This window comes from Nanorana parkeri, unplaced genomic scaffold (assembly GCF_000935625.1).
Source record: "Nanorana parkeri isolate BGI_ZX_2015 unplaced genomic scaffold, ASM93562v1 scaffold454, whole genome shotgun sequence".
Classification (NCBI taxonomy): Eukaryota; Metazoa; Chordata; class Amphibia; order Anura; family Dicroglossidae; genus Nanorana; species Nanorana parkeri.
This window is the reverse complement of record NW_017306722.1, coordinates 589,106-604,899: the sequence shown is the minus strand read 5'-3', so window position 1 is coordinate 604,899 and position 15,794 is coordinate 589,106. Positions and strand designations below refer to the sequence as shown.

Genomic DNA, 15,794 nt, shown 5'->3' with positions numbered 1-15,794 from the left:
TATCACAGTGCATGCACTACTTTTTTCCCACCACACAATATTGCTGTACGCGTGGTGCAGCAGATTGCAGCCGGGAGGTGCGTTGGGTTGCCATTGGCAATGCATCTGCTTAATTGTAATGCACAGTAGGCGCTTTGCAAGATAGCATTAATTGCACAGTGCACATCACATGGTGTGAACGGGCCCTAAAAGGTCAGACAAAATTCCCCTTGCACATTATCCTCCAACATTTTACATGTATTTTTCTATGTCTCTTAACTGCCTACTCTAGATCATAATAAAAACAGACTTCTGGCTAGCATAAAGCTAGTGTTAGAGTCAGGATTATATGAAAAAATATTATATACTTACAAGCTTAAAACGCTAGAATCCAGCATGTGCTTCCTCCACACAACCTCTAGTATCAGACACACTAGGTCAAGCTGGGGGGGGGAAATAAAATTATCAACACCAATGTAGATACCTGCAGAATTCAAAGTTAACCTGTCACTAGCATTAAGGCAGTCATTTTTATTAATGGCTTATAAGGGGGGGGTCCCTAAACGCCAAAGTGAAATTATATATTATGTGTAGTAGGGATGCACGGATACCGAGTACCGTACTCAGTATAAGTACAGATACTTTGAGCAACAAGACTAGACTAGAGAAAAAATTCAAAAACTTAAGGAGGCAGCTGTCAATTGTAAGGAGCACACGGAGCTCCTGGAATTTGTGCATGTCTGTTTTTATGTAGGATTTTGTTTTTTTTAAACTTATATAAGGGATGCACCGATACCATTTTTGCAAGTTCAAGTACTATTACTTGTCCAAGTACTCACAGATACAAGTACTGATAAATTTTTGCTTATTGCCATGTGACAGTTTTTCTAAAACAATGCAGACTAATGATTTCAGGACAGTGGTGGAGAGCAAGGTCACAGTTGCAACCGCTGCAACCCTGGTAGTTCTCATAAAAAATGCCACGTATCGGCACTGGTATCTGAAAAGTATCGGTGCATCCCTAATGTGTTACATGTGTGTGTGTACATACATACTATATCTATCCATCTATCAAATTCCTTCCCCGACCCACCCCTCTTAATGCAAATTGAGCAACAGATATTTCTTAATCGGTATTAGCTTATGTGTTGGAAACTTCAATTAATTGCAACATTTAGAAAAATTTACAATTTTGCAAGCATAGGTCTTGTATAGTTGCACTAAGGAAAAGCATAATATTTATTGAAAGTCAGAAACACACTTCCCACAAAAAGAAAAAAAAAAAAACCCCTACACATGCTCCACGATATATTTAAACGTATATTAGAAGCGCTATGACGTTTTTCACATTCAATCATTTGCTGCACGGCCCCCAGCCACTTAGTGCATCTACCTGTTTAGAAAAAAAGTCCAAAACAATCTTTTCAATCTTGTTTTTTCCAACATGATGAAGATGTTGTGATAAATGATCTCTTAGTTTTACCATCATCTGTATATATAAAAAAAAAAAAAGTAGTTCATTAATCTTTAGGATAACATATTCTGAATATGTATTTAACCATCACAATGCAAAGATTAAACATGTGGAAGGTAAACGAAGATTTCCATTAACTTTTAAATGAGTGGAAGAGTATGGTTTTCTAGAGCATGCACATCACTATGGTTCTTGTACGGTTACTGAAGAAAAGTTATTGTACTGATTTCTCTAATATTCAACCATACACTTCAAGCAGTGCAAGGAAAGAACCAAGCCAAATGATCACTGTGCATGGACCTAGCCGACCTATTTCAGTGCACATTTTGCAGCATTAGTAGATATTTCACACTTCTAGTTCATTGAAACTTGGAAACAAAAATATTAGTCGTGTAAGACTGTTTAACAATCATAAAATTGGCGCCATCTAGTGCTCACTGCAGAGAATGCAAGTCTTTTCAAGAGAGACCAATGCTATACAGCGTGCATTGCACAAATGTGCATGGTAAAATCTCAACTGGCAATATACCAATATAAAAAGATGAAAATATTGAGTACAAACATTGGTTTTGAAGATTAAGTTATATAAAAAAAAACACAACAACAACAATCTACACTCATATCTACAGCAGAAGTTAAAGAACCGCCAACTATTTCCAATGTTAGAAAGATCTACACATTTATTTACGAGAAGGTCTTTCAGCACTCAACCCTATTAGACGTCAACATGAGCTGAAGAAAATTTACATAAAGTAAACATTTTGTCATGCTACACATACCAGTCCCATTAGATCCTTTTGGAGGTAGTCTTCTTCTTGGATTAATGGAACAGTTCTTTCTGCAAGAATAAAAGGCAAAGAAAAAAAAAAGCATAATTGGAAAATGCAAAGCCCTCTGCAATAACAAGACCGTTTTCAGGCAGATGAAGATTGGAAGCTGGATGGCATTCATGTAATTATCTCATCACTGCAACCCATTGTCTATAACAGTTTGTGAACCACTAGGAATTAATTGATTTCTGCATCAGTTACTCTTGAAATGTGTCCTAATTGTCCTTTAATCCAGGTTTGGATCAATTACAGTCAAATTTCTACTGTCAAAGCAAGAAGTGAACAAAGAAACAGTGCAGGTACCTCCTGCTGGAGAGCCCACTTAGTGCAGCTATCATTCACAGGGATAAAACAGGAATAGGAGCTATAGAAAGAATTTATTGCAACACCTTCACAGATAAATATCAGGTACTGATTTATAGCTACAGATAAAGGATGCGTCTTCTCAGCAAAAGTCACTTCTGTGTTTGCTTTTAGGACATCTGCCCCCTAGTTTGAGAACCGGGCTTCATCTTTGGTTTCCATCTAATGCCTGCTAAAGTGTACTATCAGACGGCCCTCCTTTTGCCCATTAAAAGTTATCCATTTCACATCGCCTGCTCCCAAAATGTACATACTGATTGTTATACCGACGACATACTGTTGCTAAAGCCTGACTACTTTCTAGCTTACACCAGCTGAAAGCAGTTTCCCACTAAAGATGTTTGACTCCCTAAAATTTGTAAATGCTCCTTTTGTAGCAACTTACTATAATGTCTCTTGCTCTGCGCTGCCTTCAATTTTACAATTACTCATTTAATCATTTCAAACCTACAAATCTGAAGTAATTTATCATAGACAATTTTAGGACGAAAGTCTTATTAAAATGCTATACAAAACGAATCCCCAGCACACCTGCCAGCTGGCCTGCAACAAAACAAAATACCCTGTCTCACAGTATACGTTAAAAGCAGAGGTTTTAGTTGCAAACCTTTGGCCAAAAATATGTAGAAGCCACACTGCCCTGTCAAGGCACCTCTGTGAAGTGTGGTCCTAACTCTATTTATATGAGTCTCATAGTGGGAGCATATTGATGCAGTTAATAAATTGAATGCAGGTGTACCAGGAGGTAGCCTACTCCTCCTCACAAGGTGCAGGGACGCACTGGAGGCCCAGCAACCACAGATGCATGCTGGGATCCCCAATGCGTCACTACATCCAAGATAAATGTATGCAGTTACCATCTTTTTCTAGTTTGACTATCTTGGATGTGACAGCACCTTGTGAGGAGGAGTAGGCTACCTCCTGGTACAGCTGCATTAAATTTATCGACTGCATCAATATGCTCCCACTAGGAGACTCATATAAATAGAGTTAGGACCACACTTTACAGAGGGGCCTTGACAGGGCAGTGTGGCTTCTACATATTTTTGGCCAAAGGTTTGTGAAACTAAAACCTCTGCTTTTAACGTATACCGTTAGACAGGGTATTTTGTTTTGTTGCAAGCCAGCTGGCAGGTGTGCTGGGGATTCCTTTAGTTTTGTATTGTTGTAAGCCTTCCCATGTGCACCCTGCTACAAAGGCTGGTTATAAATGTATGCAGTTACCATCTTTTTCTTATTAAAATGCTACACATTGTAGATAGGTTTATCATTACTGAACAATTCGTTCAAACAATCTAGGTCGCTGATGGAAAAAATGTGATCTTATGGGCTAATCACATTTGGATAAGTATAGAAGTCAAGTATTCTAATCAAATCAGGTCTTCCTGTTGTACACAGAAAAAGAAAAAACACAATGACAGCACTTGTTGATGTGCAATGTGCTCTGAACAAAAGAGATGTCGGAGGTCTTCAGAGTAAGCGCTACTACTTTGTAGCACTAAGCTCATAGGTTTGGTTACACCAAATATACATTTTGTGGTTTGTGTGGTTCTCCTTGTTTTCCCGTTTCCTCCTATAACAGTCTTCCACACAGAAGTGTCTGTACATTGTGTAGGGTCATTAGATTGTAAGCTCCTTCACTGTCAAGCGCTGATGTGAATGGTTTAGCACTCTATAGTCAATAGATAAAATGTTTTAAAAATAAATATTCTGTTTCAAAATAGTGCACAGCATACCACATCCCCTTGTATCCATGTTTAAAAGAACCCTGAAAGGATAAAGAAACAATATAGTAAGAGATAGAAAGAAAAAGAAAAAAAAATTAAACACACACACACACACACACACACACACACACTTTGCTGGACCGCCTTTAGCTTTGATTATGGCACGCATAGTTTCAATAATCTAATGCAATGTCACAACATGTATTTCCATCCAGAGTTGCATTCATTTTTCACCAAGATCTTGTAGTGATGATGGAAAAAAGTCAGACCACTATGAAAAGTCTTCTCCAGCACATCCCAAAGATTCTCAATGGGGTTAAGGTCTGGACTCTGCGGTGTGTAAAATGATGTCTAGTGCTCCCTGAACCACTCACAAATTAAGCCAGTTGAATCCTGGCATTGTCATCTTGGAATATGCCCAATGTGCCATCAGTGAAGAAAAATACCAATTGATGGAAAAGCCTGGATATTCAGTATAGTCAGCTAGACCGCTGACCTTTTTGGGCCCATAACGTCGCTGAAGCTAGAGCTGACCAACTGCAACAACCCAAGATCATAACACTGCCCAAAAATCCAGGCGATAACTTCTTGGCCAGGCATTGTATATGTGTATACATTTTTATTAAGAATAACTCAGTAGGACTTCTTAAACTCTATAGCAGGTGATTTTAGTCAACAAAATAGACTTTTTATACAGTTCCATTTCCATTGTGAAATTTGTGGAATATCAGTTATGACTGCTATAGGAACACCCTATGCCTGTATTATAATGTGCGCACACACACACACACTTTCTAGCAGCAGCTATTAGTCTGATTCAGCTCATAAAATCCAACGCAAAAACAAATATACAGCAATACTCTATTACCAACAAACAGCTGCAGTTACACAGCCGCCTACACCTGATAAAAAAAAAAAAACAGACGCCGACTTACTTCTTTGCATTTTCAAGTATATTTCGCTGATAGACTGAATTTCTCTTCTCCCCAGTATCCTGTATCAGTTCAATTGAAGAAGAAAAAAAAAAGTAAAAATGCAGTATTGGAAATGTAAACTGGCTGCTGACATTCATAATAGCAGTAAACAACCAAGACCTCCTTGTATTGAACAATTTGTTCAGAAATAATCTGACTGTCTAAAATTGAGATTGCCAGATCAGAAATACTGCTTAACGCATGGCATATTATGTTGAATTGCGCACACCTACTTTAAAGTCTGCGTAACCCTTAATTATATTGAATTTATGCCTCGCTTTTAAATAAAAGTTACTTCTTTTTCAATGGTACTGTGAATTCCTAGAAAATACCCGGTGATATTGCCAGTTCTAAACTCTTACTGAATGATACCAACCACGCCAAGCGTGGAAGCAGATCCGTGCTAGAGTGGTTAGTTTGCATTCCTCAGTTGACCATCTGTAGCTACAGGATGCCCTGTGGATGCATGGCATGCCTGTAGTAAGCTTTGAAGCCACCCCTGTTTTAAATCAATTTTTTTTTTTTGTGGCACCATATTAGGATGATTTTTTTCTTAGATAATAAAATATTTTTACGTAAGAGACTTCACAGATACTTAAATTCAACAATTCTCTAAGCACTGCTTTTAAAAAACAGTATGCCCTGCTACTGCTGTTACAGTAAAAACTTTGCTCAAGCATAGCCTGATATCAAACATTAACAGTGTTACTCACAAAAGGGTTAAGAGTTTGGAGAAGGCAGGAGAAGTGAACAATCTAGGACAACATAGCTGAACTGGAAAGTGAGCTGAATTGGATAATTTTTCCAAATCTGCCATTTTGTCCTAGGATCTTCACGTCTCCAAACTCTTCACCCTTTTGTACATAAGGTTGTTTATGAGTTGCAGCTGGGCTGCATGCATTGAAGAATAAACTTGCAAGTGGTAGTAGCCCAAGTGTAAAGTAATGCCAACCAACTAAGAACTATGTGGTAAAATTTTTATCCCAAAGTTCTCTTTAGGGTCACAAGAGGACATATACTAACCTCCTCATGTGACCCAAAGCTCAGTATATAGCGAGTTATAGCTCACTATATACTGAGTGCCGCATGCCGGGGTGCATCCCGACAAGACTGTCAAGATCCACCCAGCTGGCTGATTAACAGCGAGCTCTGCCCCCTCCCCTGGCCGTTCATCCAGTCAGCGCTGGAGAATCGGAGGTATACGGAAGCTACAACTCGCGGTATACGGAGACAGCCGCAGCCGGGACGGATCCCAAAAAATGCTGTCGAGATCCACCAAGCTGTGTGAATGACAGCTGGCTCGGCCTATCTAGAGGCAGAGCCACCTGTACCCGCTCCCTCCCCATTTGTTCCTCCAGTCAGCGCTGGAGGATCGGAGTGGGGAGGGAGGAATCCCTGCGGGGAGCGGTGACTGATAGTCATCGCTCTCTGCAGGGAGATGATCGGGAAGTGAGCGAACGACTGTGTTCGCTCACTTCCCGATCAATAGAGCTGACGTGCGACAGTTTCAATGTCACGCTTCGGCTCCAACTATGAGGATGAGTGTAAATCACTCACCTCATAGTTCTCCTTTTAAAAGCAAACATAAGATTATTAGGGCTGTGGAAATTAACGGTTAATTTCTCGATTAATCGTTAAACTTTTTGATCGATTAAAATTATTTTGATCGCTAATGAAAACACTTACCTCTTCGCCAGCTTCCGGGAGTTCCATCGGCGATCTGGTGACGTCACGGACATCAACGTCACTGGACTCCTCCCCCTTCCCCAAGTGGCTCCGTCAGCTAATGAAGGGAAGGGGGGAGGGGTCCGGTGACGTCGATGTCTGTGACGGCTAACGAAGGGAAGCGGGGGGGAGGAGTCCGGTGACGATGACGTCACCGGACTCCTACCCCCTTCGTTAGCCGACAGAGCTACTTGGCCCGGTGTGTTTGCTCAAGAAACTTTCTGCACGAGCGCCAGCCAAGGCAATAATCCAGCACGTTATTATTCTGAGTTGCCCCACTCAAGCGGCGGCCATATTGAGTGGGGCACGTGAGATTAATAACGTGCTGGATTAGTGTGATCCTAGTTCATTTTATTACTTCATTGCTCTGCTGTATGTGTATAGGCCAACATAGTTGGATCTGTATGTGCGTTATAATTAATCGAAGTTATTCGATTTATCGATTTAAAAAAAAATTCGATTAATCGAACACGAAAATTTTAATCATTACCAGCCCTAAAGATTAATAAAAAAATAGATAAGGTACTATGAAATTAAAAGGAGTGATACAATTTGAAGTACAGCTTACCAACTGTGAAATGAGTTTGCACCAGTCTCTTCTTTGCATGTGACTGCTGCATAGAAAACGTTGCTGACTGTGTTTCATATATTCCAGTTCCAAGTAAAACTTCTCCCAAAAGCCTTTAAATGTTATAATCTGCCAATAAATTATAAATATGATGCAAAGATCAACCACCAAAGAACTGATATCAGGCATGTGGTTCAGCTTAGTATACCCTTTTTAAAAGAGTAATTAAAAGTATTTGTTAAACATTTTACACATTTCTTCAGATTAAAAGCCTTACCTTCATAACTGGAATTTCTATTATGTCGGTTGTACATGAAACCCCACGTATGTCCTAAAAAAATAGTAATGAAATGGATTAGCAAATTTCACATTATATTGTAGTTTTTAACGGTTTTTGATGCATTAAGATAAGTGAGCCTCAGTCAGCTCCGAGTTCTAAAGATTTAAGAAGCTGCTTGGTCATAGTTTGCTTGGCTTGATGCTAAATGCAGTAGTCAAGCTCCAGGCCCTAAACTACCCACACCCCTCAAAATAAAAATAGGGGTTGGAGCTTTAATATCTAAAAAAAAAAAAAAAAACAAAAATCATAAGCAATATTAATGATCTCAACAGTAGGTGTAAAATACAGTACCTCATAGTAATAGGGAAAAAAAGGAAATATTACACTGGTATCTTTTTTTTGTATATAGAATTCAGAAATAACCTTTTTTTTTTAAAAACATGAATACAGTCAAAAGTAAACTGGAAATCTAGTCAAAAGGTTTTTCGTTACATTTTAGATAGGCTTGGGAATGGTTAGAATCCCGGTCAGGTTTTAAAATTTTCAGATAGGGAGAGGACATTCACCTTGTACTTAGAGATGCATTTAATTTTAATACAGAAAGTTCTAAAAAATATTACCATATTCCATAACGGCACTGATGTGTATGCCAAAAGTTTATCCAGATATGTGGCCTCCAAACTTAAATCCCTGTGTAAAGAAGCTAAGAGAAAAATAAAATAAGGGCATAACAGCTACTGAAATATCGGTTTATGCTGATTTCATATATAGTAAGGATACATTTGCATCAAATAAGTGGACTTGCACACACCAAAACATAAAAAAACACAGCTCCATCTATATCATTTCCGACTGACTTTCCAGAAGAATCAGAAAATCAAAATGAAAGTTTTGAACTATAAAACTAGTCTTAACTATATAGGTTATCCATTACAATAAATTACTATTCAAGGCAATTGAAAATCAGATTTCCTATGGTCCCAATGTTCTAGAAACCAAGCTATGGTCAAAACTTACAAAAAAAAAGTATTCATACATATGTAATTATTGCAGTGTTTACATTCAAATAATGTTATATTTATGAGCATGCCCCCTCTCATTTTTTGCTATTGTATTAAATAGAGAAGTTTAAAAAAAGAGAAAAGAAAAGGCAAGAGGGAGCTCTCTCAATGTTCAGTCTCCAAGAGTTGTTGAGGAAAGATATCAGCGGCATGGATTTAAAAGGACAAGTTCTCACAATTTTTCTAAAAAACATTCACTTACCGACAGCACCCCATCACCTCCCCCCAGCCCCTCGCTGCACTTACATGTCTGACGTCCCTGGCAGCCCATGTAGCAGTCTGTACACCGGACTACCCAGCCCTGCAGCATGGAATGATAATGCGCACAAATGTTAAGTGCTCATTGGTCAGCATGGTCACATGACCACGATTGACCAATGATAAGCACTTCTGAGCCAGGGACCAGATCACAGAAAAAAAGAAGTGCCTCATTGGTCACTGTGGCCACGTGACCATGCTGACCAATGTGTGCTCCCATTTGCAAGCATTATGAGCATTCCATACTGCAGGGCTGGGAAAACTTGCGTACAGGCTACTGCACCCGCTGGCGCAGGGACTTCAGGCATGTAAGTACCTCATAGGTGGGGAAAGATGGTATGGTGCAGTGGGCAAGTTCATTTTTTTCCACAATATCTGAGAAAGGAACTTAGCCTTCAAAAGGAGTTACCTACTTGTGAAAAGGAGCAGTAAGCCACAACCATTGTTTAGCACTCCAAAGCATGAAGTAGCGCCTGCATATATGAGTAGGGATGCATGGATACCAAATACCAACACTGGAAGTCCCATTAAGGAAGCCGGACGGCATGTAATGACTCGCCGTCCGGCTTTCCTATTAGTCTGGTAGCAGTGTTCATGCTCCCTCGTCACCAGGTGACGAGGAAGCATGGAGTCGGCATTCTGGCCAATCAGGAAGCTGGGAGGTGGGTAATGACTCACCGCCTGGCTTCACGATTGGCCAGCTTCCCGACCAATCAAGAAACTTCCTTTGTTCCAGCTTCCCGATTGGCCGGGAAGTGACGAGGGATCATGGAACCGGCTTCCCTGCCAATTAGGAAGCCGGGCAGCGTGTAATGACTCGCCGCCCGGCTTCCTGACACCGGAAGTTCCGGCATCGGGAGCATTTATTTATACTCACCACCGATACTAGTAATAGTGCAATAACATGGGGGCAGCCATATTTGCACATTAACAGAAATTATACACATAGAACTGGGTTTTAAACTTTAAAACATACTAACAGTTATGGGAAGCTGACCCGTTCACACCTTAACCATGCCTGAAAACCTCATGAAAAAAAATGCAGATGAGTTGACATGCAGTGATATAGACACACACCACACACCACGTTTTTGCAGAGACCTGCTCTGATCAGGTACAGAAAAATGCACATCTCTGCACAATCATTCCTTACATGTAAAAATATTAAAACAAAAAAAATATATATATACCAATTAAGAACTCTTGTATGGGGTCAAATGTTTGACAGCTAGACACGTTTTCACAGATCCATTCAACGATCTAGAAAAACAAAACAATCTGGTTATGCAACAACCTATGTAGGCGTCAAACTGGGATTACAAAGACAATGGAATTTTAAGAATATTGAAAGCTAGTGACAGGTGCCCAGAGGCACTTGCACATACCTGCAGCAGCTTTCAGTATCCTCTGCTATGCTGTGTCAGAGCTTGCCACTAAGCCCTGCTTCCACATATTACTGGGCCATCACTATGATGGGGTGCCCCACTATCCAATAGGAATGTGTAAAAGGCAGAAGGGGCAGATAATCCAGATAAGAGGAAGTCCTGAAGCTTTCTATCAGAACAATGTGGGCATAGTTAAGGAAGCTGAAAGCTACTGCAGGCATGAGGAACACCCATTGGTGCTTCATGTCATACCTGTCTAACAAAAACCTTGTGTGAATTTGGCATGCAGTACATAAAAGTCAAGCAGTTGCAAGACTATAATTTCTTGCTTTTTTATTTTGTAATAGGTCATGAAAACTAATGCTAGCCATTAGGCAGACATATCTCCCCACCCTTCATTCTTGTGGTGACATCTGTTGGGCCATTTATGTCCAGGATTGGGCCATTTATGTCCAGCCTGAGTTTGTTCAAAAGGAGACGACACTTTTGATGTGCATAAAGAGTGTTCGGAAAGGTCGGACACCCTATGAAATCAGCAGGAAGTATTATAAAAAGGCATAAAAACAGTTCATATAAAACATTCTTATTAAACCTTTACCTGCGTTTCCTGCAGTGGATGGAGATTGAGGTGAAGTAAGAAGCAATGGAGCACTGCTAGACGCTCACAGTCCTGTCTGCTCCCTGCCAAGAATTTAAGAAGTTTTTCCTGGCCAATAGCCACAGAGAAAATGATTCCAGTGCAGCTTTCCAATACGCAGGACTTTAGTAAGGACTGCATAGGGCAATCACTGCACATGCCACTTATTCTAGAGTCCTCATCTAGGGAAAGAAATAGACCTCATTAATAAAACAACAAACAATGCATCAACTTTCAACTAAACAACTGGTGAGGAAGCAAAAGTTGCAATGTTATCCATAGCAGCCACTTCAGTGTGTGATCATTTCCTACCCTACACTAGAAAAATCTCAACCATTCTCCTATGAAGAAAGGCCAATAATGAGTGTCAGACAAACACTTTGTTTAGAAACAGCTACAGTCTTCATGATCTTTGTGAAAATATTTGAGTTCACAAAAAGGAGTAATGCAATGGAAGGCAATTCTGATAAAATCATGAATGCTATATTGCACAAGTAAGCTCTATCCAAACTGGCAATTCAACAGCTTCTCCCAACTGACAGCCACAAAAACATCATGACATACTGCAAAGGCTTGGGGCAGGAAACAGCTATTGTGCTGATGGAGATCAACTTTTGCCAACTGCAGGGTTTCGTGCCAGTGTCCTCTTAGGATCCAGAAAATGAGTGACGTTAGCACTAAGGAGTTAGTAGGGGCAGATATTATGCCAAAGAAAACCAAAGAGGACTGATTAAAGTGGAGATAGAGGGAGGCTATACAAGTTACATATGTTCCAAACTGTATCATCTCCACCCTACTCACTTCCTGCAACACCACCAGATCTCCCGATTTCTGAAAGCTTATATGCCTCCTTCCTCTTCTAGGGAACAATCCAACGCCACCCTTCAGTGCCTATTGCAATCTTTAGCTTCTAAATTGTCCCTCACACATATACCCGATCCTCCATGACCACTCATTTACTGTCCACCTCTCCTTCCCAAACTGGGTTAGACTTATTGGCAGACCTTTTCCCGCAAGACACCTATGATAGCAGTCTCCGGGGATGGAATAATGTCTACTAAGCAATTATTTGAAGTCGAGGGAGATGCAATTTAAATTAACTCACAGAGCGGTAGGATAGTTGCCTAAAAGACTATATTAACAAAGTGGCTCAGTGCGGCGGCATCTGACCTGTCTGATGTTCACTCCATCCTTTTTAGGTTTATGCTAACCGACCAAATAGACACTAAATTCAACCACTCACGCACCGCGCACATTTTTCTCCGACTGGTCTGGATGAACTGATATCCCCATTTCAAAATACATCTTGGTATCTTAAGGCTCAACTTGAAGGTTCATTAGGCAAATTAGATGTACTCACACCCCCAACAACTGATTCCAAAACTAACCTGTATAATGACCAATCATAAGTCCTCCTAGCATTGCCACCTGACTGGACTACTCCTCTTCCCGAGTCCCGTAGATCTACGACCTTTATGTAAATATCCTTGTCCCACCCTTTATATCTGATCATTCTTCCATCCCCCTTATCCAATCAGTGACCCTCCACCTTCCTTCATCCAAGTTACTACCCTTCAGACCTTCTCCCGGATATTTCCCTATCCATTCCCATCCTACTTGCTTTTCCCTTGTTTTTGACCACATATTACATGTTGCAGTATGTTCACAAACAATGCTTTCATCTTGAGTAGCTGTATATCTACCATTATATACATTGTTTAGCGATTGAAACTTGCTGTGCTTTATATATCTGCATTCGATTATTTTTCTGTTTATACTTTGAAACTTTTTTTAAGCATGTCATTTTTATTAATAAGTTACATAAGTTATCAGGTTTTAAATGTCTATGGCAACTCAAGAAGTTATTTTAAAAAAACTGTAGCGAGAGAAACTGAAAACACTATGTCTAGCTGTCCTTTCTGACCCAGAATAAATGGGCCAAAATGCCCAGTTCTAAAACTTATTCCAGATCAGTATCTCAAAGAAATGAAACCACTGATTTAGCAGGACAGCAGTGTTTTCAAAAGTGGTAGCAATACCATCATCCATATTTTCTCTGTACAGGTTTCCTTTAATCAAGATCACTTCTCTACAGCAAAAGACAATTAAAAAAAATAGCATTTTGCAATCATGAGCTAGTAAATATAAGTTAATCCAGAAGGAGATGGCAGCAGCAGCATTTGTTTACAATAACAATTGAAGATTAATGCCATCCAAAAAGTGATATTTCAGCTTTGGATGGGCAACGAAGGGTAAAAAGCACCCACTAGCCCCTTACAGGTCAGACTTCAAGACCAAAATTTCCCTGCAGAAATGTGTATTGCTTCTCTGCTGAAACATGGTATAGTAGATAGATCTGCACTTACCTGATAAAAACAAGTGATAACACATCAAGTCAGGATACTTTGTGTTTATCAAGTGGAAAAAATGATCAGGCAAATAAACAGCAACATAACCATCTAGAAAAAAAAATGCATTTAAATCAGAAACAAAAATTAAGGCCTACACCAAATGTCCTACAGCAGTGATGAGTGCCAACCTGCCCTGTTTTAGCTGGTTTCTATTGGCACGTTACCATGATTGGTGGCCTTAAAGTGAAACTGAACTCAAAATTGAAGATTTGCTATGCTATAGTGAACATTTAGAAATGTTAACTGTACCTAAGCAGTAGCCTATATAAACTTTACTTTTTGTTTTGAATTCCTCCTGAAAATTATCAGTCCACTTGTATGTGAGGGTGCCTATGTACTCTTATGCCTTCAGCCTCATAGCTGTATATCTGCAGTGTGAGGTTTAGGGCACTGCTGCCTCTGACTGCTAGTCAAGAGATATGGAGTGAGCAGCACATTAGTGAAATCACCAAATCTCACTGTTCTCCTTGCTGAAGGCTGTGACATGAGGAACCTTTCTTCCACCAAGATGGCCACTTCCACACAGAACCAGTATAGAGGAACGCATGCTTCTGTAATTTGGGTACCATTTTTCACTTCACTTTTACCCCCTAAAATCTGGCCCCCTAAGCTCCCCCCTTATATTTACCTTTTGGCGAATTGTCCTTCCCCTGTGCTGGTACAGGTTAATATATGTACCCTGTACTGTCATCTAGTGCAGACCTGCGCTATGGATTTTGAATTTCGCTTGCAAATTGCAAGCTCTCATAGGTCAGCAAGGTCAAAAACGGTTTTAGTAAAAGTAATTTTTTTGTATCAGGACAAGTGGATTGTCAAGAGGGACAAGAAGATTGGACCCCTGCTTCAGTCCTTGGACAAGTAGTTTTTTTTTTTTTTTTTTATTCCACACCCCTGAACATTACCACAACAAGCCTGAACCAATCATAAAAGCTCCCATATGACAGGCTAAATAAGTACCAAATCAAGATACTATGTGATGCATATTTACCTTTCCTGACAGACACAAATGGAGAATTTGGTTCACACACTCCCCCTTACAGACACTGAAGTTCACAGTGGGAGTTTCAACAGAGGCAGTGCTGCCAATCCAGTAAGCATTGGGCAGCACTAGATGTGGTCAGGTGCTGACTGACAAAACTACAATATTGTAAATCAGCAGTGAAAATACTGATAGTCACACCTCCTGCAACACATTTTCATCCTACTGTAGTACAAGCAAGGCGCTGCCTTCATGAGAGCAGCAACTTTGCTATGAATTCAAGAGCAGTGCAGCATCATTACCACATAATCAAAGGAAGCTGAATTAGGTGGAATTTACTTGCTTAACAGATATTTCTGGGACTTTGCAGGGGGACCAAGATACATCTGTAAAGGATGATTCACCTTTAAATTAAATGATTTAGCACATTTGTTTTAGGTGGGAAGCCATAGTTTTACTTGAACAGTAAAATGTCTTCTTTATTGGCCAGTGGGAATTTTGCAGGAGGAGATAGGTAAATACTTGATACGTGCTAGTTTTAGAACTCCATGTACTTGAGCTATCAAGCAAGCTTAAAAAATATGTATGGGTAAAGCTCACTCAATGCTCGCATTGTTTGTCTGCACACCTTGCAAGTCAATGGTTTTAGAATGAAGTTTGCTTATAACCATAACAACCCTGGCAATATGCACTGCTTTTGTACTCACAGAAATGTAATTTTCTGCATTTGTCATTTGGGTTCCATTTTTCACTTCACTTTTTTTTTTGCATTACCACACTGGGATGTGACTACAGTATGAAACAGCAAATACTGTGACTACAGTATGAAACAGCATAAACTTATGCTCACTAAAATCCTAGCAGTATAAAACGGACCAAGGCAGGATTAGAAAATGGGGAGTAACGCCATGAATAAAAATCAAAACCTGGAAAACACATGCTGAATATTCTACCAATTTATGCCACATTCAGCTACTTCTTACCTAGATTTATAAAAGATAATCTCTTGAGCTTGCAGTTGCTAGGTTCTTTCAGTGCAGTTGCAATTTTAAAAGTTTTGCTACATCCTAGAAAAAAACAAAAGAAAAAAAAAAAAAAAAAAAAAAAAACAAATTGTTTACTCTTATAAATTAAAAATTTAAT

The 15,794-nt window shown here is 39.7% G+C and overlaps 1 protein-coding gene across 1 annotated transcript in view; it reads right to left on the bottom strand.

Moving 5' to 3' along the window:
• Positions 1–15,794, bottom strand: part of GSAP (gamma-secretase activating protein) — a 55,197-nt gene that overhangs the window by 12,584 nt on the left and 26,819 nt on the right. The window contains exons 14-26 of the mRNA XM_018560422.1: positions 15,635–15,718; positions 13,628–13,720; positions 11,223–11,443; positions 10,430–10,499; positions 8,541–8,623; positions 7,918–7,971; positions 7,641–7,769; positions 5,309–5,367; positions 4,386–4,414; positions 2,830–2,841; positions 2,233–2,291; positions 1,373–1,468; positions 352–422 (exon numbers count right to left, since the gene is read on the bottom strand). Coding sequence (XP_018415924.1) covers positions 352–422; positions 1,373–1,468; positions 2,233–2,291; positions 2,830–2,841; positions 4,386–4,414; positions 5,309–5,367; positions 7,641–7,769; positions 7,918–7,971; positions 8,541–8,623; positions 10,430–10,499; positions 11,223–11,443; positions 13,628–13,720; positions 15,635–15,718 — 1,060 coding nt within the window. The remainder of the gene's footprint in view (positions 1–351; positions 423–1,372; positions 1,469–2,232; positions 2,292–2,829; positions 2,842–4,385; positions 4,415–5,308; positions 5,368–7,640; positions 7,770–7,917; positions 7,972–8,540; positions 8,624–10,429; positions 10,500–11,222; positions 11,444–13,627; positions 13,721–15,634; positions 15,719–15,794) is intronic.